The following is a 26,256-nucleotide window of genomic DNA, read 5'->3' as shown; positions in this document are numbered from 1 at the left end:
GGGCCGGATGCTTCTACCTATATATATATATATATATATATATGTATATATATATAATGTATATGTGTGTCACTTTGGATAAAAAGTGTCAACCAAAAACATATATGTAAATTTAAAGTAGGTAAATGATAAAAATATGTGATTGATGCATTTAGTGTCTTTCCGTTGCCTCATGGGAAAACAGAAACTCAATTTCACTTTAAAGAGATGTTTCTATTGATCATGGCAGCAGTTATTCATCAAATGATGATCAACTGAGGGAGAGGAATGTTATAACTGGGCACTTTTCCAGATGGTTGGTGTAGACGAGCATACTTCTGGCATTTTAAAGAGCTGATTCAGGTATCTGGATCACAGTGGTGCAGTGATGCTTCAGATTTTGGCGGCGTTACCTGATTTGCATAAATCCTTTAGTGAATTAGCCACTAGTGAAACAACGCAGACAGCAAATGCAAAAAAAGGCACTATCAGTGGGCACAATACATTCTTAAGATAAAATAATCCCAGAACACTGAAGACTGATTATTTCTTAGCAAATCAGTTTAATCTAAAACACCAGATGCATGTTGGATGTTGGTAGTAGATTTGTCAAGCAAATGCAGGTTGATGTTTTCATGTATGTCTAACTAGAGAATCCTGGGGTCATGACCTTTGTAACCTGGCTATTGAGAGCAAATGAAGGCATGAGCCAAGCTTAAGCTTGTCTCAGTGGTCAGCTGGGGCCTGTGCTGAGGGAGAGAGAAAGAGAGCGAGAGACATTCAGATTCATGCAAAGATTGGGTTTGTAGTTTGGGTGACCCAGCGATCCTCTCTAATCCTCTATAATGGATGCCTATTGTTCTGGCATGCAAAGGTCATAGCTCAAGTGGCGTGGGTGCATTGCATTTTCCAGACAGCTTGCTGGTCTAATTTACCCTATGAGTCTGGAAAACTCTTGATGCTGGAATCGTTGCTCAAACTGTCTGAGACACTTGGCTAATGGCACTCCCGGAGAGCTATGCTGTAAAACATGTTTAATAAACCTCCAGACCTTAAAGTCAATGTGAAATACAGTTTTGTTATGTAATACAGTTTTTTTTAAAATTGTGCACACTTAATCATTGCATGCGATTTTTGTAATATTTCTTAAAAATGTAGTAACTAAAAAAAACCTCTCCCTTTTGACTGATATACTGTAGCTGTTTCCGCAGTCTGTTTTTAATTTTCATTTCATTTCCATTTGTATTTTGAGTAATATTTAGATATTGTACACATTAGTTCATGTTTTTATTTAAAATGAATTAAAAACAAATGTTTAAAACTTGTTCTGTTTTTTAAAATGTAATTTAGCATTTGTAAATGGTAAAGTAATTACATTTGGCATTAATTAAATTTATACCTTGCAAAACCATATTTAAACAAATCTAATGTAAACAATTTAAGTATTACTTTAGCTATATTTTCATGTATTTTGAGCACAGTTGTTTTATGATATTGATGTGTTTTATGATACTGTTGGGTTTAGTATTGGTAAATGGTAATATAATAATGATTGCGCCCATGATAGCAAATAAGTCATTCCGTGTCAAGTCAACCACAGGTCCCCGGCTCAAATTTTAGATTTTTTGTTAATTTGTTTTTCTGATAAAAGAAATACATAAATGAAGAAAGCCAAAATGTTCAATGTCATGTAATCAACAGTTTTGTAGAGGTGTGTCAAAATTACAATTTTTATAATATGAGTTACAGGCATGCAGACTTTAGGGAGAAAAGCGCTTTTTCCCATTTTTGTACCATTGCCATATAATGCAACAAAGATTGCTAAAGTCAACAGATTTTACTAGTAGACCTAACAATCTCTTTGAAAAAATAACATGATGCTGCCATTTTTCTATAAATACATTTTTACACTCATGAATTTTGGCTTCGAATCTCAGCTGAAAGTTGTCATTTTGACCCAATCTACAAAACAGTGGATTACTCAGTAAAAATACGTCTGTGACATTTCATATTTTGGCTTTCATTTATGTCTTGCTTCAGAAAAAAATATTAACAATTTCAAATCCTTCAGCCAGGGAAGTTTTTGAAATTTGGTTGATTTGATACGGAATGACCCAAATAACAATAGTTTCGAAGCCATTGTGATACATTGAGATGGTATTGAGGTTGAAATTGTTTCCTCAAAAATTCCTTGGATAAAACCAAGCCCTGCCCTACATTTTTTCTGATTGAACATCCTGTTTGCCAGAAGTAAAATGAGTTGTAAAAATGTCATATTGACAGCAGTTCAAAATAATACAGGGCTGGAAAACTGATCAGAAAGAAAGAGAAAGACACCGAGAGTGAAAGTGGTGGAATGCAAGTTGCATTGATTGACACTCAGACAAGAGATTTGTGTGGCTTTGTGATTCACTGCACAAATCAATTCTGTGAAGGCACAGCTTTTTCCCAGGAGCACGGTTATGCCCCAGCCTTTTCTAGCAGTCCCTAATGATCGAACAGCGTAAGAACAGACTGCGGCCTGTGTGTTTGTTAGGGAGTGTTTGGGCTTGGAGTCACTGGGCTGTTTGTATTTGCGGTTCTGCGGTTAGCATGTACGCTAAGACGATGAAGCTGCAGCTGTCCCTTCCTCTAAAAGTGTGAATGGGTGGAGCGAGGGAATGAACTGTTTTCACCAAACTGCAGTGGACAGGAAGACAAAGTGGATTATTAATAACTGCTGGCACATTTGTTTGAAGGGGATATTTAACAACAACGTTTCGACAGTAGTGATTGATGACCAAGTCATCGATCAAACGTACCCTGTTCACTATAATTGTGTCTTATTGTGCATAATTCATCACTTGGTGTTATTCTGAAGAAAAAGCATTTGTTTTTATAATATTCATAATAATTTTTCTCTGCCTCTGAAATGACTTTTACAGATGGCATATAATCAAGTCTGAATGAGTGGTGAAAAATTGTAGCTAACAATATCATAGCCACTTTTCATGATCCAGTCCAAATCCGATGGATAAGATTAAGTCACATCTTAGTTTATACTGTATTCCACTAAATGTTCTGTTTCACTTGGAAATAGGCTTTTGTTACATTACGTTTGTTACAGACGTTTTATGTAATATTTCAACAAGGAAAGACTAACCACATGCTTCTTTGCTAAGCAATAGATTGTGAAATGGGAATATATTTATCTCCGTAAAAACTTGAAACATATGTATTCAAAGAAAATAAACCATAAAAGTAGAGTTTGAACAAACAATCTGCCTGTGTTTTGTTATTTGTCATTTGCAACCCATTTTGTAATGTGTCATGCATTTCTGAGTGAAACAGGATATTCAATGAGAAGAAATGTAGAGCAGAACTCGATTTTATCCAATGGGAATTCATTGGATGTTACATACCAGAATGGAGCAGTCTCTAAATAGCTATTAGTCTATTGGTCAACATTATCTAGTGATTTCAGTGCAAAAAGGAAGTCAGTTTGCAGAAAGAGCAAGTCATTAAAAATTTTTTTTTCTTTTTTTTTTTTTATAACATGCACAGATGAATTGTTCAGTGGGTCAGTTTTGATTTTTTGTTAACTGAATTAGAGAAAAATAGGTGGAGACTACATTTGGCCTCATGCATGCAACACAAGCTGAACTGTGTAAATAATTTGTAAAATCTTTCTCGCATAAATCAACGGAAGCAATTTACATAAGAATGGTTTTATGAATGATTTAGCCTACATAGAAATTAATTCTGCTCATGTATTATAAATAATAGTGCACTCCCCACCAGGTACAATATTCTGATTGTTTGCATCTTGTTTTTAAGCCCATAAATAATAATGTACTCGTTCTAATAAATTTATATTGTAATGTACCCATTCTAATATATAAAAAAAAAATCACTTGCATTGCTGGTAGGTTATCATTGCACAAATGAACACACTCTCTACGATTGAAGAAAAAATTAGAAGAGTTCTAAACTAACGCGCTGTCTTCACTGTATCTAACGCACACAAGGCTGATTTACTCGACGCGTCCGCAAGTTCGCTTAGGTGCACGCGGCAGGACTTTCTGCACAGCTCCGCTTCCAAAGATGCACAAGTTACTTTACTGTTAATAGAGAAACGCGGCAAAACGGTGGTAATTCATAGTCTCTCTCTTTCTCTCTCTCATAAATGAACACTCGATGAACTACAATTTTCTGAGAATAGAATATTGAAGTGGAGATCGCTAAGCGGTGTTTTCAGAAAGCAAGTGCGTTTATCCACAGTGGAGAGCGAGCGCGTGCACGTTTGCCAGGTTGACAAAGATAAGTAGAGGTCTTAATGCGGCCCTGCGCGTGCACATGATTGCCAGGTTGACAAAGATAAGTATCACACTTAGCAGATATTTCCATATTGCGCAAGTGTGAAACTCTGTTTCGGGGATTACGTCTCTTTATATCAGGCAACCCAGTTGTGTTCCTCTGCGGCCAGATTAAACCTTGTTGTAGCCTATATATGCTCTATTTATTCTTTTTTTTTTAGAAACCTCGCACTTTTCTACTCCATTTTAAATGTTGTAACATTTTAATAACAAATTAAGCGTGGTCCACTGCTGCACACGTGCCACAATAATGATACAGGGCCAGCTGTATCGATGCTCGTATCGTCAAATCTCTGTGACGATACATCGTCGTATCGATATTTTGAACACAGCACTAATAAATAAGGCCAAAAAAGGAAAACTACAGAGAGATTTCTCTCTAATTTCAGGGAAAATAGTTGACCTTTTGCGCAGTTTGTAGTTTGTGTTTGCGTGGGTAAGGTGCAAGGTGTCTGACACCTCCCAGAGCTTCATTTCTTTGTTCATTTTCTTTGTCCTCAGTCATTTAGAAACCAGGGACATTTTCACAACTGGCAACCCCTTCTGCAAATGAACCAAGCAACTGCAGAGTGGAAAATACCATACGACTGAATTCTTTGCACGCACAGTTATACTTTCGTGTTTCGTGAGCCCCAATCTCTGCTTAAATCAGGGCAATGGAGGTTGTTTGAAGTTAGTCAGGTTGCTTACTGGTTAGAAGAGACATCACTAGGCACTTTTACTATTAGAGATGACATTTTCCCATGTTTTAAACAATGATTTTGATTGAAGACTCACATTCTTCCTTCCCCCGCTCCCCTTAGTTATAGCAGACACATGAGGAACCGGCCCTGGGAATCACAAAGACATGAAGATCTAGTGGTTGTGAGGCACTAATTGTTGCATAGATTGAATCGTGCATAATTATCCTCTTCCATCTTTGTTTCAAACCCTAAAGGAAACAAACCCTCTCCTTGTATCATCAATGAGAGGTTCATGGCATTTCAAATGCTAATGGAACAGGTGCTTTTAGCTGTCATGGGAACATGAACCCTGTGACTTCATTCAATGATAGGAAGTCACATGCATCTTTTTGTTCATCTTCGGAACACAAATTAAGATATTTTGATGAAATCCGAGAGCTTTCTGACCCTCCTTAGACAGCAACACAACTACCACGTTCAAGGCCCTGAAAGGTAGCAAGGACATCATTAAAATAGTCCTTGTGACATCAATGGTACAACCATAATTTTATTAAGCTATGAGAATACTTTTTTGCGCAAAGACTTTATTCAGTGATTTCCTCTCTTCTGTGTCAGTCTTTGACGTGCATTCTCGAGAGTACCATGACGCATACATTTGATGCTGCTTACGCAATTTAAAATGGCAATAAATAAAAATCATGTAGTCATGTTGTTTGAAACCTTTTCTTTGGAGTACAAAAATCACATCAAATTTAAGTAAATTTCAATGGAAATCTTGCTTGACAGCCATTATTTGAAAACATTTTCATCAGAAGAGCAGCTTGGACATTCTGCTAAACATCTCCTAATGTGTTCCTCAGAAAAAAGTCATGGAAGGTTTGAATGATATGAGGGTAAATTAATACCTTAAAATAAATGGTGTCCACTTAGATTTTAAATGACACTTTGTTCAGGTCCACAGTTTTTAGATATATTTGCTTGGTGGTATTTTTAGTGCATATTTTATTGGTGTAAATAAAACTTTTATAGCAAAGTATAGACAGAAAGCAGGACAATACATTACCCAGAATGCCTGATTCTGAACGTGTCCCAAACAGAAGCATGCCTACTCTTCCCTGTTTTGGTACGTTGGCTTTGAAAGAATGTCGAAGTTGAATCCATTACCCAGATCCTAGACGATCCACTTCTCAGCCAGTCAGTAGAAAGAGTAAGAAAGTGCTTTTGGCAACAGCAGTGCAACAGTGCAGGAAGGGGGGGGGGATGTCTGCTGTTAATGCTCAGAGGGCATTCTGGGTAAATTACAGTGTTACAAAAATTCAAGGCTCACTGGCATTTTCTTTCCCTTGGCACACTTCGTTCTACACAAGGTGAAAGGTGAATCATAGCAAAGCATGAAAACAGCAGGGTTATTATTTGATCACTCCATATGGTTTTACTAAAATAGTAGTTTTAAAAGCCGCCAGTTATTTTTATAGCTAATGATGAGTCTTGGAAAATCTTCTAATTCTTCAGCATCGGAATCAATCTTCAATTTTCCTGACCACGTAATTTTGGGAAAACTGTCTGGGAAAAGCTCAGCCCCGGGACACATGCTTGTGACACGCAGGGTCACCATAGCAACACTTTGTGTGGGTGTGTGTGACCACAACACCCCTATTTTGTCATCTTTTGGACTGCTCACTCCCTCCTTCATTCCCGCTCGCTTTCTCTCTCTCTCGGTCTCTACTTGGAAAAAGATTTGCGCAAACGAAAAAAAAGTCACATTCTCTGTTTAAGACATAATAAAGATGGTATCCGAGCAACGGACAGGAATAAAAACACATTTCCCTGAGCGCCGCAATAACAAAATGATTCAATTACTGCATAAATACAGCTGTGTGTGTGTGTGTGTGTGTGCAGCTGACAGAGCGAGAGCAGCAGAGCTGGTAGGCCTGGCTTTTTCAGGACACTCCAGTGGTCACCGTTTTCCCTCATGCTATCACAGCCTCCGTGCTATCAGCCTCTGTCAGATCAAAGATGCTCAGTTCATCTGCCATAATGAAGCCATTCATCAGCCATGTTTATCAATAACATTCTCATCCTTAATGTGCACACGAAATGCAGTCAAAGCGCTCTTCTCAGACTGATTGTAGTAAAAACAGAGCATTCCGTTGGAGCGCGTCCAGGCCTAATATGGAAAAAGACCGAGTAGGCTGGAGAGAGAGAGAAGGATGGAAAGAGAGAAATGCAATATGCTTCTCAGTTTTCCACTGATCGTCTTCATGTTGGTGTTGTAAATACTGTAACAGTAAGGCACAGGGTTTAAAAATATATATTGCTAAGTTGGAGTTGTGGCCTAGTGCCATCTGACGCGTTGAGTTGGAGTGCTGCTTATGTGGGTGACACAGGTTCAAGTTTTTCTTTTCCGTTCATTGTCATATAGGGCTTGGAGGTATGACGGTGTATATATTCACAATGTGTCAGCCAGGAGAACAATGTGACAATGTGTGTCAGCCAGGAGAATTTTTGTTCTAGTGTTTATATTGCAGTAGATGTGTTTATAGGCACGACCATTTGAATTTACAAAATTACTAGCTGTTTCAAAAAAGTCAAGGAACAACTTGTTATTAAGAGGTTGCTGTGTTGTGGCTTGTTTATTTGAAAATTATTATTTAAATTATTTATATTTAGTATAGGAAATTATGATCCACACTCACGAGAACAATCTTCTTTTTACTTTTCTTTTACATTCATTACTGATGGGAAAAGACACAAATGTTTCGGCTCAAAGCCTTCCTCAGTGTGTAAAGCAATTCAATCCTCCACCCACTTTTCAAATCACTAATTATATTGACGTCATAATTCATTAGCCAATGTTCAATTACTACAATCATTAAATCATTTCCATTTAATTCTGGACAATTTACATATATATATCCAACACAAAACGTCACATCCACTAATACCCCTCACAATATACCCGTGACTAAAACAATAGTTAGTTGTTTCTTATCATATTTGTGATTCATTTCAGTCTTATAATTTTCAATTTTTTCAGATGATGACTTTGTTTCTTTCTTAGTGAACTCAATGATCAAAAGCATTAGATTCATCGAACAATGGTTGAGAATCTCACACCACTTTTTGCAGAATTCAGAATCATCTCGTCCAATCGTCGGTTCTTTTTGGATTCGCAATCCCCGTGGTATCCGACCATTTCTGTAATACTCACTCAATGTTTGGGCATGTAGTTCCATTCGAATGCCTTTTTGTTGAAGTGCCAACAGCCTTTGTTCCATTTGTTCTATCGTTTCTTTTGTAGAAATTGAGGACGTGAGTATTTGGCCCGGGAGTAAAATCTTTTCCACGTCTCCCATGGTGAATGTGAATGTCGAAGCTTTTTCTTCAGTCATTTTACTAATTTCGTCGAAGGACATCTTGTTAGGCGCTGGCAGCAGATGCTTAATTACAATACAATTTAACAACGTCGTTTGCACTGCGCTCTTGCGTTACTTGATCTTTTTATTTTGGTGCGTCAATCTGTTGAGTTACTTAGTATAGGAAATTATGATCCGCACTCACGAGAACAATCTTCTTTTTTACAAGAAAAGGAATTTAACAAGAGTGCAAAGAGAAGCTTTATCAGCATTAATAAATGATCCGACATTGACTATTCAACGAGCAGATAAAGGTGGAGGGATTGTGGTTATGAATACTAATACATACGTTGAGAAAATAAAAGGGATGTTACATGATGAGACATTTTATAAGAAACTTGTATTTAACCCGACTGAGTCCTATAAAAAAACAAATTGACCAAGTTTTACAAATAGGATTAGACAGGAAATGGATTAATGAACAAGAATTAAAATATTTAAAAAATGAATATCCTAGGATTCCGGTGTTATACACTTTACCTAAAATTCATAAATCGTTAGAAGATCCTCCAATGCGACCAATTGTCTCAGGGAATGGGTCATTGACAGAAACCTTATCTAAATTTCTTGATTCTTTGATTCAACCGATAGTGAAAAAACTGCCATCCTATTTAAAAGACACCACTGATTTTTTGAATAAATTGAATCAAATTCCTTGCATAAGTATGACGGATTGGCTTGTAACACTTGATGTCACTTCACTTTACACTAATATACCTCATGAAGTAGGCTTGGATGCACTAAAATTTTACTGTAAAGATGATGACAGCAGAGTACCATCACAATATATAGTGGACCTTACAACATTAGTTTTAACCAAGAACTATTTTTTATTTGAGCGAGATTTCTATTTGCAAGTACAAGGTACAGCAATGGGCACTCCAATAGCACCAAATCATGTGAATTTATTTATGGGTAAATTTGAACAAGATCATGTCTATAATAACAATCCATTTCAGCCAAATATTAAGGTTTGGATGCGATATATAGATGACTGTTTTATGATTTGGTCAGGTTCTGAACAGGAATTAGAATTATTTGTGTCTTTCATTAATTCGAAAATTCCATCAATCAAATTTACAATGGAAAAAAGTTGTGATACGATCAGTTTTTTAGATGTTAAAGTAACCAAGATCAATGAGTCATTACATACAACGGTATTTCGAAAATCAACGGATAAAAACACAATATTATCCGTTGACAGTTATCATCCAGCTCCTTTAAAACGTAGTTTACCGATTAGTCAATTGCATAGATTAAAACGTAATTGTAGTACAACACATGAATTTGATGAACAAGTAAAATTGCTATTTCAACGATTTCGTTCTAAAGGGTATCCACAAAGCTGGTTAAATAATGCATTAGATAAGGTTAATAAATTGAATAGACATGATCTTTTGAAAATAGATAAGCCCATTAAAAAACAACGAACATTTTCAGTAAATTGTTCCCTGACATACAATGGGCATAGTAATATAATAAAATCAATCATTCATAAATATTGGTACATATTATCATCTGATGAATCTCTAAATGAGAAATTTCAATATCGCCCATTATTCACTTTTAAAAGATCACGAAATCTATCAGATATGATGGTAAACTCGGATGTAGTAAGGAGGAAAAAGTCTGCTTATATACAAGGCTGTTTCCCGTGTAGAAACTGTGCCGCTTGCAAAAATTTGGTCAAGTGTAAAGAGTTTATATGTCCAGTAACACGGAAATGTTTTAAAATCACATCTTGTATTACCTGTTCAACTCGTAATGTGATCTATATGTTAAAATGTCCCTGTCAAAAGATATATATAGGAAAATCTTTGCGTCAGTTGAAATTAAGAATTAATGAACATAAATCTAGTATACGACGACAAGACATAACCTCTCCAGTTGCGAGACATTTTAACGAATTGGGACATGATATCAAGCAATTGGAATGTATAGGAATGGAGGAAGTTTTTGGGTCACGTAGAGGAGGTAATATAAATAAAGAACTATTGAAACGAGAAGCATTTTGGATTCATAAACTTAAATCACTGAACCCAAATGGTATGAATGAGGAATTAGATCTTTCTGTCTTTCTTTAATGAACTATGGTTGAACTTATTCATTTTTAATATTTTATATAATAAATTGAGTATTTACAGTGTGAAAAACAATGATTGTTTATGACGATGTATTTCTGATGTTCTTAATTATTGAATTTTCCATTGTTATACAATTTAAAGTTAATTGGTGGAGTAGATATTGATGATTGATAGGATAAACTATAGGTTTGTATAATAGTGATAAATATGTGATCCTAAATAACTATTGTTTTAGTCACGGGTATATTGTGAGGTGTACTAGTGGATGTGACGTGTTGTGTTGGATATATATATGTAAATTGTCCAGGGTTTAAGTGGAAATGATTTAATGATTGTGGTAATTGAACATTGGCTAATTAATGTTGACGTCAATATAATTAGTGATTTGAAAAGTGGGTGGAGGGATTGAATTGCTTTACACACTGAGGAAGGCTTTGAGCCGAAACGTTTGTGTCTTTTCCCATCAGTAATGAATGTAAAAGAAAAGAAAAAAGAAGATTGTTCTCGTGAGTGCGGATCATAATTTCCTATACTAAGTAACTCAACAGATTGATGCACCAAAATAAAAAGATCAAGTAACGCAAGAGCGCAGTGCAAACAACGTTGTTAAATTATTTATATTTTAAAAAAAATTTAACAATTATCTATAGAACTATTCATTTACAACTTGTCACATTAATAAAAAATATGTTGAAAGATGTTTATATGCTGTCTATTTTACAGTGACTTTGTGACCAATTCAATCAGAATTTAGTTTTAACATTTTTTTTAATTGTTTAATTTATTTGTAACACAATGCAAAGATGTTTTTGTACTGATCCTACACTTAACGATATCTTTTGGTGTGCGTCTTCAATTTCTGCAGTTTTGGTGCACATTTTATTTATTTATTTTCATTTTCATTTTCATTTTCATTTCATTGCATTGCATTGCATTGCATTGAATTACATTGCAGAGTTCTCCATATCCATGAATCGTGCATGATTCTACCAACTCATAATGTGATATATGATTTTGGCCATGTTCAGGAAACCCGTTTAAAAAATTTTGTTCTGTTGCAGTTCTTTTTGGTACCACTAGTGATGCAGAAATTACACAGTTGCCCAGTTTTGTGTGTCTTTGCCTGGTTTGGGCCTCATTTGACCTGCCTCTGAGCTTTTTCCAAGGCCACGGAAAAAGGAGAAAATGCCCAACAAATGTTTATTTTTGCCCGAGTGGTTGGTGTATTTGCTAGTGCTGAAGCTAGAGCAGTGAAAGGAGCTCTAAAGAGAAGAAAATACGTCCACACACGTCTGCAAGGAAACAGGCCCGTCTCTAATCCCCCTCTATTCCTGAAATCACTATTTCCTCCTGGCGTTTCCTTCCTGGAAATTTGTGCTGTCAGTGGGTGAAAATTGTGTCCAGACTCTTCTAAGTTCTCAAGCCAGAATGTCCGTCGGAATATTTGTTCAATGAACCCAAATTTAGTTTGGGAAACTATTTTGGGGCAAGCTATTTTGGACATTAACATAGCTAAATGAAACGACCTTACCGTTTTCCAAACACATGTAATTGAACCTGATGAGGGTTTAGCAGTTTTTTTGGACATCATATCTTGTGTCTGTTTGTGCAGCTTGGTTTTCTGGTTTTTGTCAGCCTCGATTTTCCATATTCATTCTTTTTTTTCTTTCTTTTTTTCTTTTTCTGTAAATCTTTGGAAAGTTTACTCAGTAACTGTATCAGCTCCGTCGGAGTCGACTGATTACAGATGTGAGTGTGTACACTCAGTGAGTCTCTCAGCCTCCCAATTACTGCACTCTGTCTGCATTCAGCTTCTCCCAGTACAAACGTTTAAATAGCTGGAAATAAAAACATATTATGCTCTGCTGTTGCTATTGGGTTCAAAAAATATGTTAAATCTGATTTTCTTTTTCAGGACATTTCAGCGAGAACGTCCACTCTTAGAGGAGGTTTTATAATCTTTTCAATAAAGCTCTGAAGCAGCACAAGGACAGGGCAGTCAGTCAGTTTTTGTGTTTCCCATGTCAGGAAAGTGCTTACACAAATATGGTTTCTGCACTTTAGCATTTGTTATCGAATTCAAGTATGTTTGGGACTTTTTTCTTCCTTTTGTTGATTTCTGTTCTTTTCATCAACACCAATGCACTGGCAAAGTAAATGATGTCGTAATAGTGTTGGGTCTTGTATATCTTGCGTAGAGTTGTTCAGATGGATTTGTGGCCAAAATACCATGTATTTTGCATTTCTTTCAAAATACCATGTATTTTGCATTTCTTTCAAAACGGCATGATTAGTTGCATTTATTGTTTGCATTCTGCATTGTTTTTCACCTAAGGCTCAATTTTGGCTCTCAACCCATCAATTGAGGTCTTGAGGGTAGTGTTTTGAGGAAGGTGTTAAGCAGTCTAGTGAGGCTTGTTTTAGGTTAGAAGACAGTAAAGTTTCTGGTGTTTCAGGAGATGGTTTCTGTGGAGCAGCTGTGAGAGTGTAAGAGCTTTCACTGCCGTGAGCTGCAGAACTGGATGATTATCGCATGAGATCCACAGTGTGCCGAAGTCATGTCTCATTATGTTCCTTTAAAACCTGCTCACTGCTCGCAGCACAACCAGACCGGGGAGCACTCTGTGTTTTCTCTGTCTTATTTTCCTTATTTCTCTCTGTTTGAATTACTGTGACCAAGCAGCCCTTGGCCATTTCTCTCTCTCTGCGGTTGCATTATGCCTAAGCAAAAGTGACACGCTGGTGACGATGTCATGCTATATTGATGCCACAGCTGACATCATTCAGCTTGAGCCTGAGTTTCATTACTTTGCCATAAGCACAGAACCCTTCTATTGAACATAAGTTCATTCACATGTGGGGATTTTTTTTGGCTGATGATTATCGCAGAACTGTGAAGCAGCGCTCTCATTATGACTGTTTTATGCACACACACGCACAAATGGCCACGACGGTGCATGCAGAGCTTCGAGTCTTGTTAATGATAATTGATAGATGCGCATGTTTAATGTTCGGTTGGGGTTTTAGTAATAATTATAGCACGGTCTGGTGCTAGTTTAGGCTTTTAGAAATGGTCAAATATGGAAGTAATTAGTCAGACCAAATGAATGCCGCACTAAACGGTTAAGGGACTGCAGTTCGCAACGTGCCCGGGAGGTACATCTGTGTGTGTTGTTGTTGTTGAAAACTTACCACTGAAAGTGAAAATAGTCAACAAAACATAATTGGATAAATGATGACTGCACATGGGGCTTCGGTGAAAGATGGAAACAATGGAGGATTGTGGGTGCAATAGAAAACCCTGTACACAATTAACTGTGAAATCTGTTCAATGTCATAGTTATTTTTAATTTTTTAATTTTTTAGAAACAATTAAATCTGGAGTTTACGTTTTCTCTTTTGGTCAATAGAGAAAAGAGCCAGGATGATTCATTTCCCCTTTGTACTCGAATTGAACTGCAGACGTGGCTTTTGTTGTCAGAAATAGATTTTGAGTAAACACATGAATATCGTCTTTTTTTTTTTCCTTTCCCAGGATGAATTCCATCCGTTCATCGAGGCGCTGCTGCCGCACGTGCGTGCCTTCGCCTACACCTGGTTCAACCTGCAGGCCCGTAAGCGCAAGTATTTCAAAAAGCACGAGAAGCGGATGACCAAGGACGAAGAGCGCGCCGTCAAGGATGAGCTCTTGGGTGAGAAGCCCGAGGTCAAACAGAAGTGGGCGTCGCGCCTCCTCGCCAAGCTCCGCAAAGACATCCGGCCTGAGTGTCGGGAGGACTTTGTGCTGGCCATCACAGGGAAGAAGCCTCCATGTTGCGTCCTCTCGAACCCGGACCAGAAGGGGAAGATGAGGCGCATCGATTGTCTGCGGCAGGCGGATAAAGTCTGGCGTCTGGACCTGGTGATGGTGATTCTGTTCAAGGGCATCCCGCTGGAGAGCACGGATGGGGAGCGGCTGGTCAAAGGTGGCCAGTGCTCCAATCCCATTCTCTGCGTCCAGCCTCATCACATCAGCGTGTCCGTCAAGGAGCTGGACCTCTACCTCGCCTACTTTGTGCAGGAGAGAGGTGAGTTTGCACGACCGCTAACATGTGAACACATCCTCGTCCGTTCAGTACGGAGGGAGCGGATGATTCTCGGAACTGCACTGTTGCTGAACCGTAATGGCAGTACTGGGAAGTCTTGTTGTGCAAAGGTACAGAGAAGCCTAGGCTTGTGGAGAGGCAGTTTAGCGTGTGGCGTATATCACAGAAAGATGCTCTGGCTCATTCTTCTGAGAAAGCTGTTGACTCATCATCCTGTGCTGTTGATACCAGGGGCGCCAAATTTTGTGTGCAGCTTTTGCTTGCAGGCCTCAGAATGCAGCGTGAGGCACCGCACTAGTCAACATTTTTAAAACCAGAGCCGTGCTGTCAGAATCACCAACGTGTAGTTGGTTTTAACCAGAGAGACAGGAAGAAAGAGTTTAAGACATAAGCGGAGCCAGCACTGTGAATCATTTAAAATAAGTGGGTCTGCTCTGACAGGTGGGTAGATGGGTTTCAATTTACTGGATGTTTGTTGTATAAATGGAGCTATGAATGCCGTTGGAATACATTTAGGCTGATGTACAATTTAACCCTGCATTCATCATTCGTGAACTTGACATTATGCTTTAGTTTCTGATAAAAGTTGACACCATAATCATTTTGCAGGCATTTGAAGAACACAAATTGATTAATTACATAGATGCAAACTCCTCACCTTTCAGTGACAACTCACTTTTTGAGGGGGGTCTTACATGGGTAAATAAAGAACTGGGGTCGGTTGCATAAACTGTTTAGACTAGTCTTAAAATGTTAGTCATCTAATTTTTTTCTTCAAGACGGGTCATAACTTTTTTAATTCAGTTTAAATCCAGATTGGTCTTATTTGTAGTGGAAAAGTAAGACTGATTACCCCTTGGCAACTGCTAGTTGGTCAAACTAGTTCTTAAGACATAGTCTTAACATGGTGGTTAAGTTTATGCAACTGTCCCCTGGTTGTTTCAATAAGTTTTGTATAGTATTTTATTTACTCTTTACTTCAAAAACTCTAAAAAGGGTAATATTTTATGAATTTGAGGTCTGAGATGTGGGAACGGTGAAGAGCGAGAGCAAACTGTAGCTTAAAGTAACTACAAATGAGCATGTAAAGCAAATATCTTTAAAAGAAATTCCGTGTGGAGCATGCCCCCGATCCTTTTTCCCCTTACCTGTTTGCATCTCTGTAATTAACTTTACTTTGGACGTTTTTATTTCACAAGGATGCATTAAATTGATCGGAGTGACAGTATATAATATCTATAATGTAAAAAAAAAATTATATTTCAAATAAATGCTGTTCTTTTGAACTTTATATTCACCAAAGAATCCTGAAAAAAACTGTTTCTTGGTTTTCACAAAAATATTAAACAGCACAGCTGTTTTCAACATTCATAGTAAGAAGAAATATTTCTTCAGCAAAGAATCAGCATTTTAGAATGATTTATGAAGAATCATGTGACACTGAAGAAGACTGGAGTAATGGAAATTCAGCTTTGGAATAACAGGAATAAATTATACATTTAAATTTAGGCTACAAGTAAACATAATTTTGACTCATCCTTTAGTTTGTAAAAACAAACAAAAATTTATTTACTGTATACGCTTAAGCTTGAATAAACATTCAAAACACACATTTTCTAGCATGAGGTTACCAGTAAGCAACATGGAAAGAATGTGATGTAATTGTCCGTAAAGCAAACTCCACCCACAGGACTTAACATTGCGGCCGATAAACCGTAACCTTAGGTTCAGCCACGTAGAAAAGTAGTCAGACCTCGGAATTATGATTCAGACAATTTAGTAACTTAAACAACAAACGTTTTTACTGTGAATCTCTTAAACTTAACTACAAGCTCTCACTGAGCTTCCGGTGTATAAGTATTACTGTAAGTGCATTTTCCGTTCGTTTTTAAAAACCAAAGTATGAGTCAACATTATTTTCTGTGGTAATTAACAACATGCTACAGAAGATGTCAATATAACTTTGTAATACCGTTTACTCGTTCACAGTAATTCAGATATGACTCTGTAGAAGTTTATGATGCTCAGTCTTGGTGACAGCATGGTGTGTGTATATTAAGGATGTGCATTGCTTATAAGTTCAGTTGAGTGGTCAATGTGACAGGATGAAGAAGTGTGTGTGTGTGTGTGTGCGTGTGTTCAGAACAGCAGCAGTTAGGGTGACTCAGCGTTCATCTCTCTGTACTACATTATGTGCTCCAAACGTTTTATTCAGTTAAATCCCAATCTCAGTGTTGTAGGAATTGTTTATTCTCTTTTCTACTGCACTCTACATCTCTTCATATACAGAAGAGTCTAATGTGCACCTTAAATGTATGCACCAATCAGACATGTAAATGGAAACTCTGCAAAGAGGAGTTAGATTTGTCCTCAAATCTGATTGGTCAAGCAGCGTTGATAAACAGTCCGAAACGTTTTACAGTTTGTGTCACTCCACCTGTGTTTGCAGCGTTCCAGACCAGAGTAAACTACTGCTCAAAAGTTTGTGGTCGGTAAGATTTTAAAAATGTTTTTAAAAGAAGTCTGCATTTATTGATCAAAAATCCAGTAAAAACTGAGATATTATTAAATATTATTACAATTTAAAATAACTGTTTTCTATTTTAATAGATTTTGAAATGCAATTTATTCCTGTGATGCAAAGCTGAATTTTCAGCAGCCATTTCTTTAGATTTCAATGTAACATGATCCTTGAGAAATCTGATTTAATATGAAACATTTCTTGTTATTATCAATCTTGAAGAAGTTGTGCGGCCTTCATACAGTTTTTTTCTGATTCTTTGATGCATTTATTAGAAATATCAATCCTTTGAAACAATTTAAATGTCCCTATTATTACTTTTGAACAATTTAATGCAACCTTGCTGAATAAAAGTATTAATTTCTTTTAAAAAATCTACTATACTATGACTTTTGAACATTAGTATATGTGAAATGTTTCTCCCACCACTGACCTGGGAGGAGGAAATTGACCTATTCCACACAAAATGTACTTCTTTGACTTAATTCATCTTTTATTCACCAACTTTTATGTTTATTCATCTGTTGTATAAAAACAATATCACATCAGCATAAGTGCTGTAGATGCTGGCCAAGCATTCGAAAATTATTTTAGTCCACAGCTGCAGCCTGCTTTTTTCTCTCTGTCTTTCGCTCCCTTACTCTATCGTTCTTTCTTATTTCCACCCCTTTTGTCTCTCCGCCCCCTCAGGCGACCTTCACCCTCAGTTGTCTGGGTCAGACAGGCAGCCCGCATGTCACCTGACCTGCCTAATAGCCTACAAACTCCTTGCTGTAAACAGTCCGATAAGGAACTGCGTCCATTCTCCCTCACTCCTACTGACGGCAGCACCGCAGAGAGAGAAAGAGAGGGAGCGCAAGGAAAGGAAAAGGAGGAGTGGCCAAGAGAAAGGCGAGAGTGAAAGAGGCATACAGTCAGCATTTGCCCTTAAAGGCACAGGGCCATCTTTCACTTGCAAGGCATGCTCAAATTCCCTTCATCTCAGTGAAGTTGAACAGGAATGGCTGTGTTTCTGCAGCAGCAGCTGTGTGTTAGTGTGTGTGCACTGAAACTTTCAGCTATGTTTCGATATCTTTGCTAATGGAGCGAAGAGCTGGGTGGTGCGGGGCGGGGGTCCCGCATGGAGGCCAGATCGAGAAACAGTGGCCATTACTCTTACTGCCCTCCTTCTCTCATTCAACAGGCTATTCGCTTTGCAAACGCTTCAACCGCAAGTCTCTCGGGGTGAAACGGCTCCCTCGAAAGGTGATCAAATTAATTACATTTCTGAAAGATTAGGCTATGAGCCTCATTAGAGATATACGATTTATCTAGCTCTCCGTTTCGGGCCATATCGGTTTCCAGCAGGGGTCACATGACCTGGCTCGTGCCCCAATACTCCTCTGATCTTTTTTTATAACTCGCAGTCTCTGAAGCTTTTGCTGGGACAATAAATATTACGCTTGTCAAAACAAACAGGATGGTGGTTTGACCGAACCGGAGCACACGGCTGGTTTGGTGGCACTGGAGGCATCTGTGGCCGAGGCTCGTTCTCCCGGCCTCAGTGTCCCGCCGTTTGAGGCAGCGCTAAAACACAGACTCTCTTTCCATTTGTTTCACGTGTGAGAATGCACTGCAAGTCAGCCGAGCAGGAAGATGCAGCAAACACACACGTGTGCACATGGACGCACACACACACATGTTCAGTAAAGAGGAGCTGGAATGTGCTCCAGTGCTCTGGCAGCGGAAATTTGGGAGGGGTGGGAGAAAGAGGGTCAGATCAGGTCAAGTTCACAGTGCTGTCGGCTTCCAACAGGGGGAGGTGTTCGGTATGCTTATCTTCTTAAAGGGCCAGCACCTATTAAGCAAAGCAGCACATGCTGGATTATAACAGTTTTATTTAAGAAAATAACTTTTTTGTTGTGCTCTACAGTAATAATTACTGTTGTAAGTTACTTATAACAATACCGTTAATGTCAAATATACAGTTAGTCCATAGGTCAGACAAAACAAAAAACAGACTATTTAAAAAAATATGCTAAATGAATAAGGAATATTTGTTTGTGCCGATGGGCAGATAGTCATGCTGAAGAACATGATCAAAAGGTTTTTAATTTTGTGGAGTTCTTGTGTTGCTGTCAATAAAGCAGAAGATGTACAAACCAAATAAAATATTCAGATTTTTTTTTTTACATATTCTTTCCTGAAAAAGTTTATTTTGAAAAATAAAGCGGAGCGTTGAGCATTTTTACTAGTGCTTTCAGATTTTTGGATCGCTATAGCAAAGATATCATTATACATTAGGAGTGACAGTCAAACGTGCGATTTCCTGACACAAAACAAGACCTGTTCGCTTGTGGCTGAAGCTTGCGGGTCTCATGAAGAAACATCAAAGTGTTCCAACCCCACAGAACTTTCTTTTCACACTTTACTGTTTCTTTAGGTGTTTCGGTGAAAGACCTGCTATTTACAGTAAATAAGTGCTAGCCCAATCCTCTGGCTGCTTTCTGAGCAGTGTTTCCTAAGAGAGAGCACTCTTCCGAAAAGAGTCTGACATGCAGCCTCTCTGTCTGAAGGGAGAAATCCTTGGAGTTGGAATATGTCGATATTCAGTAACATAATGGAGCTTTGATTCCTCAATGAGTTCTATGATATCAGCTTTTGACACTGTTATCTTTGCAAAGCTAAACACTTGCTCTGATGCATGAAGCTCCTATTTGATGTCATTGTAGCTCATATTAAAAGCAATATACCATTCATAAATTATGCTGATAATGCCATGGTGTTCTTTACACAGTACCGTTTACAGTTCATGGTACAGTTGTGTACAGTCATTAGTTTACATATCCTTCACTCTCAGATAAAAAGGTACAAAATCTGTCACTAGGGTGGTACCTTTTTAAAAGTTAAAGTTTCGTACCTTTTAGGTACTAATATATATGCTTAGGGTAATAATATGTACCTTTAAGGTACCAATATGGACCCTTTAGGGACAAAGGTTTACCTTTTGAAAAGGTACTTCCCCAATGACAGCTTTTATACCTTTTTCTCATACCCCCTGCATAATCTGTAAGATGTCTAGCAATTTTTAAAGAGAGATACATTCTTAAACAAAAATAATAAAAATATGCTTTACATTTATTTGTATGGTTAAAAAAAAAAAAAGTGAACAGGAGATTCTAGATTACATTACAAAAATTATAGTTAGTAATAGTAACGTAATCCATTACATTACTCATTTTAGGTCATATTATCAGGCTACTTTTAGATTACTTTTGAATTTGCACATTTATCACATTGATTTAAATAGGATGATCTTGTACCATATTGCTATAAAAATACAAAGAGAAAGATAATACAGTATATTCCATTCATTATTATTAACAACATGAAGTGCATGAAGCATTACATTATGTCAAGGTTTCCCCAACTGGGGTTTGTGAAAGAACTGCAGGGTGTTTGTGAGTTTAATGAAAAAGAAGAATTATGGACAATCAATAAATTATGAATAATTTATTGCTATTGTGTGAATAATATTTAATAATGTAATAATTAAAAAAGTAACTGTAGTCTGATTACGAGTACTTTAAAATGTAATCTAATCTAATCACAAGTATTGAATTTTTGGAATCTGATTACGTAATCCAGATTACATGTAATCAGTTACTACCCAGCATTGTAAAAAAATAGCTTCTTTAAGTCTCGGTTACGTATGGTAACCCTCGTTCCCTGAAGGAGGGAACGGAGACGTCACGTCGGATGATCGACGAATTGGGATCTCGCTTAGAGAGACCAATCTACTTCGAGTGTAAACTAAACGAGCCAATGCACATTGGCATGCGATTATTGCATCCAGCTGCTGCTGATCACAGCGTGAGTATAAGTAGGCAGCAGATGCAGCACCACTCGTTCCTGTCATCTTACCTATATGTAATCCTACCATGTTTAGTATCTATGAATCCGCCTTCTGATGATCTAAACGAAGGTAGATTGGTCTCTCTAAGCGAGATCCCAATTCGTCGGTCATCCGACGTGACGTCGAGAGTGACCGATTGAAAGGGAACTGTACATGAACATAGCAATTATCTATTACCATGGTATATTTCTGTAGTTTTCCATAGTTCCATCAAATGAATGAAATGATAACCAAGAGAGTTGAGAAAGACAAAGGCAAGACAGAAATATTGGAGTCACTGTAGCTGAGCAAAAGAGAAAAAAAATAAAACCGCATGCGATTAAATCAAAGCATGTATAAATTCATAAGATTGATATATACATGTGAATTTTATGGAGAGAAAGAGATGCGTGCAGAGGAAGGTCACAGATGAAAGTCAGAAGCATTGCAGCTCTATGGTAATCAATCTGTCAGATCAATGTGTGGGGCAGCCAGGCAGAATACAGCTGATAGTGCTGACTGTTCTCCACTCCACGTGAGATACGCTGACCGCCCCCTGAGACCACAACGGGGACAGGCCATCCAGAAAACTGCACATCCACCAAGTAGTACATTTTCAATCAGAGCCCAAAATTAACACTCACCAAGCGGAAATATGAGAACTATTTGTGTTTGGCAAGTAAATAAAATGAGTATTAGAAATTGCAATAACTGTGTAAGAACCAGATAAGTCATCTACAGTAATTTGCTTGGACAAGCAGATTTACATGTTATTTTAGGACTTTCTTTTCAACCCTTCATCAATTTGTTGCTTAATTGGGCCTCATATGGTTGTATCCTTTGAGAATGGTCTACTAAAATATTGTAACTCTGTGTTCTATATAATTATTCACGGTATTTAGAAGTGCCCACGATAACAATATCGTGCATATTCATTACCGTGATATATCGCATTACCGAATACCGGCACAAGTCTAGTTCTAGCTAATAAATATTAGCACCAGTCGATACGACAGGACGGTGTCTTCTATGGTGCACATAGCTGTGCAATGCATCCATATTAAACTACATGTGATGGTTAACATCAGTCTATCAGTGTGCAGGTACTCCTCATGACCTTACGTAACCTCCTGAAGAGTGCGGGTGATAACCAGACACGGCTCCTCACTGATTAAACAGTGACTCCCTGATAAACCCCTTGTGCATTACTGTATCTCAAACCGCTGTTACACGTCACCCTTGTTCCGCCATCTGGAACTCTTCGCATTTTTGTTTAGTGGAAATTTAATAGAGGCCACCTGAACTATCTGAGCCATGGAGGCCTAATTTACCAGCTGTTTGTGTTTTCACAACCCTGAGTGCATGTGAAACTCTGCTTTTTTTTTGTTTTTTGGACATCTTTAGGAAACACTTCATGATAAAGTTCAATTACTTAAGTTAATGCGTTAGACATAAACGTCACAGCATTTATTATTCCAGGTTAATGTTAATTTTTATGTATACTAAGGTATGTTACACATTTCAAGTTGTGCACTGTAAAAAAATACATTTTTGTATAAAGTTGTACATATTTATAATTTTTGGTCTTTGTACTTCCAAATTTCATGTTTAATTCAATTAATGTTACTTGTTATTTCTTTGTAATTAATTGTGAAATTTACTGGCAATTTCTGAGTGAAAATTGTTTCTGCACCAAATCTTTTTTAGTGTATAAATTAATAGTGAGCAATGGTTTATTTATTAAATAACATTAAATTTATAAATGCTATAATTTTGTTTATTTTTAGTATATAATGTCTAATAAATTCAGTTTAAATTGGTTAAATGATTAACAATTTGAACCTTATTGTACAGTGTTAAGTGCAGTCACTGTTACTGGGCATAATCCAGTCTTTTCAATAGAAATCCATGCATTTGGGAATTTTGCATGAGGACGAAAGATTTCCCTGCACGGATTTCACAACAGGCTTAGGTTTTTCATGAATTTGCCTCACTGACCAACCGAAAATTACAGTACCAATCTTTAATGCTTTATACATTTATTACAATTGTAAAAAAAAAAAAAAAAAAAAAAAAAAAAAATATTGCAGGGGCAGAGCGGCTGGGGTCAAGACCAAGCCTGAACCCGAGCAGAGACAGCTGGCCCGGCAAATATGACAGCAGGAACTGGAGGTGAGACGAAGGGCATGACAAAGGCATGCTGGGGGCAATCATCATTGTAAAAAAAAAAAAAAAAAAAAATAAATAAATAAATATTTTAATTTATAATATTGTTTGTTTTATATCTATTGTAAAATTCTCAGTATAAGATTTTTAAAATAATTTTTCTAATTCAATAGCAACCATTTACAATTTATGTGAATATTTATGTGAACGTTCAAGGATTTTAAATTCCAGATTTTCGGCCCCCACTGTATTAATTCATGAATGTACATGGACTTGCATGTGCGTGCAAGAGTGACGTTCTTGTCCTTGACTTGTCAGGGTGTTTGTGACTGGCGGGCACACATTTTAGTTTGCTTTATAATGAAAGGAAAGCGTTTACATGATACTCACTGTTTGTGACTCCCTGTCTGCCGGTCAGATTCTGCTAAACCACTACTAATTGGAGTATGTGTGTGAGAGAATGAGAGAAAGTGTTTGAGGTTCCAGGGGGGTCGGCCTCGCCGGGAGTGTTGGATTACTGGCTCTTTATATCAGAGAATAGGTGAAGGGAGCGGATGAAGAAGTGCAGGGAATCTGTTTGAACCTTCCGGGAGATTGAGTAGAGTGAGTAAGTTTGTGCGTGACAGACCGACAGTGTCCTCGAGCCATATAAAAATTTTTTCCTCTGAAATGCAGATGCCCCAGCTGTTACAGTGCAGATAGACAACTCCACAGACATAACCCACCCTGTCTTTGGTCTGCCAGGCTGTGTGTGAACGAGAGTGTCAGCTTCATTTCTCAACCTCAGCACAGCTGCCAGTGACCACTATGACTATGTCACAGGACTTGCATTGAGGGGGAGTTTGATAAACAGTTGCGGCATTTTTGCACGTGTAAAAGTGCATCTTTATTCACTGTTATTGCAGTGTGGCTATATGCTCTAAATGTGAGTTTTAAAAAGAAAGTTCACCCAAAATTGAAAATTCTGTTATTTACTCACACACATCATTTCAAACTTGTATGACTTGTATTTCTTTTGCAGAACAACAACAGAAGATATTCTGAAGAATGTTTCCCTACATATAATGAAAGTCAATGGGGTCCAAAATAACTTGCTTTTGTGACATCGTTAGAACTAGTGGTCGACCGATATATCACCAAGGCCGATATATCGGCCGATACTTGGCATTTTTCAAATATCGGCATCGCCCGATACGTTTTTCTGTTTGCCCGATGCGTTCGAGGTGGGACTTTTATTTTGACGGCATGCCTGACTTTTATTTTGACGGCGCTGAGAGCGGCAGTGCCTGAACACACAGTGCTCACATTCTCCCTCTTGTTCGCCGTCGTCATAATACGGATAGAAGTCTGTCTAATAATCTGATAGAGGTGTTAAACAAAGGAATTAATTTGTGACTGGCAGGCACACATTTTAGTTTGCTTTATAATGAAAGGAAAGCGTTTACATGATACTCACTGTTTGTGACTCCCTGTCTGCCGGTCAGATTCTGCTAAACCACTACTAATTGGAGTATGTGTGTGAGAGAATGAGAGAAAGTGTTTGAGGTTCCAGGGGGGTCGGCCTCGCCGGGAGTGTTGGATTACTGGCTCTTTATATCAGAGAATAGGTGAAGGGAGCGGATGAAGAAGTGCAGGGAATCTGTTTGAACCTTCCGGGAGATTGAGTAGAGTGAGTAAGTTTGTGCGTGACAGACCGACAGTGTCCTCGAGCCATATAAAAATTTTTTCCTCTGAAATGCAGATGCCCCAGCTGTTACAGTGCAGATAGACAACTCCACAGACATAACCCACCCTGTCTTTGGTCTGCCAGGCTGTGTGTGAACGAGAGTGTCAGCTTCATTTCTCAACCTCAGCACAGCTGCCAGTGACCACTATGACTATGTCACAGGACTTGCATTGAGGGGGAGTTTGATAAACAGTTGCGGCATTTTTGCACGTGTAAAAGTGCATCTTTATTCACTGTTATTGCAGTGTGGCTATATGCTCTAAATGTGAGTTTTAAAAAGAAAGTTCACCCAAAATTGAAAATTCTGTTATTTACTCACACACATCATTTCAAACTTGTATGACTTGTATTTCTTTTGCAGAACAACAACAGAAGATATTCTGAAGAATGTTTCCCTACATATAATGAAAGTCAATGGGGTCCAAAATAACTTGCTTTTGTGACATCGTTAGAACTAGTGGTCGACCGATATATCACCAAGGCCGATATATCGGCCGATACTTGGCATTTTTCAAATATCGGCATCGCCCGATACGTTTTTCTGTTTGCCCGATGCGTTCGAGGTGGGACTTTTATTTTGACGGCATGCCTGACTTTTATTTTGACGGCGCTGAGAGCGGCAGTGCCTGAACACACAGTGCTCACATTCTCCCTCTTGTTCGCCGTCGTCATAATACGGATAGAAGTCTGTCTAATAATCTGATAGAGGTGTTAAACAAAGGAATTAAAATGTAGGCCTATGCAAAAAGTATTATAATGATTGCTTTTATATTATTAGTAATAGAAAGGCAAACTTTATAATACTTTCTCGTTTGCCGTCAGCATTCAGCAAATACGTATTTACATCATTTAAACAAATCTTTGAATGGCTAATGAATTTTCATAAATTTTTACATACCTTGCAAACTTAGTCGAATCCAGTTGTGAGATCTTGTGAAGTGTGCATGTGACCTGCATGATCGCGTGTTCTCTGCGTGACTTTCGGTCCGTGCAAATTGAATGCTTTAAACATTCAATTCGTGATTTCAAATTATGCTGCGCTTCATGCTTTTGCCCACTGTCATATTCATGTCATTTTCACTGTGTGCTGTATGTAAAATGAGTGTTACCTTGGCTTTATTTGAAAAAATACGATTCCCAATGCACACAAACTTCCCAGAATACTGAGTGCTCTGGACTTTTATTTTGACGGCGCTGAGAGCGGCAGTGCCTGAACACACAGTGCTCACATTCTCCCTCTTGTTCGCCGTCGTCATAATACGGATAGAAGTCTGTCTAATAATCTGATAGAGGTGTTAAACAAAGGAATTAAAATGTAGGCCTATGCAAAAAGTATTATAATGATTGCTTTTATATTATTAGTAATA

The 26,256-nt window shown here is 37.8% G+C and overlaps 1 protein-coding gene across 5 annotated transcripts in view; it reads left to right on the top strand.

Moving 5' to 3' along the window:
- Positions 1-26,256, top strand: part of LOC107731220 (nuclear factor 1 C-type) — a 125,396-nt gene that overhangs the window by 34,765 nt on the left and 64,375 nt on the right. For all 5 annotated transcript variants that reach the window (XM_016542243.1, XM_016542241.1, XM_016542240.1 and 2 more), the window contains one exon: positions 14,053-14,584. In XM_016542243.1, the coding sequence (XP_016397729.1) occupies positions 14,053-14,584 (532 nt within the window). The remainder of the gene's footprint in view (positions 1-14,052; positions 14,585-26,256) is intronic.

This window comes from Sinocyclocheilus rhinocerous, unplaced genomic scaffold (genome assembly GCF_001515625.1).
Source record: "Sinocyclocheilus rhinocerous isolate Xijiao unplaced genomic scaffold, SAMN03320098_v1.1 scaffold1600, whole genome shotgun sequence".
Classification (NCBI taxonomy): Eukaryota; Metazoa; Chordata; class Actinopteri; order Cypriniformes; family Cyprinidae; genus Sinocyclocheilus; species Sinocyclocheilus rhinocerous.
The sequence above is the reverse complement of the archived record's forward strand: the minus strand, read 5'-3'. Positions and strand labels throughout refer to the sequence as shown.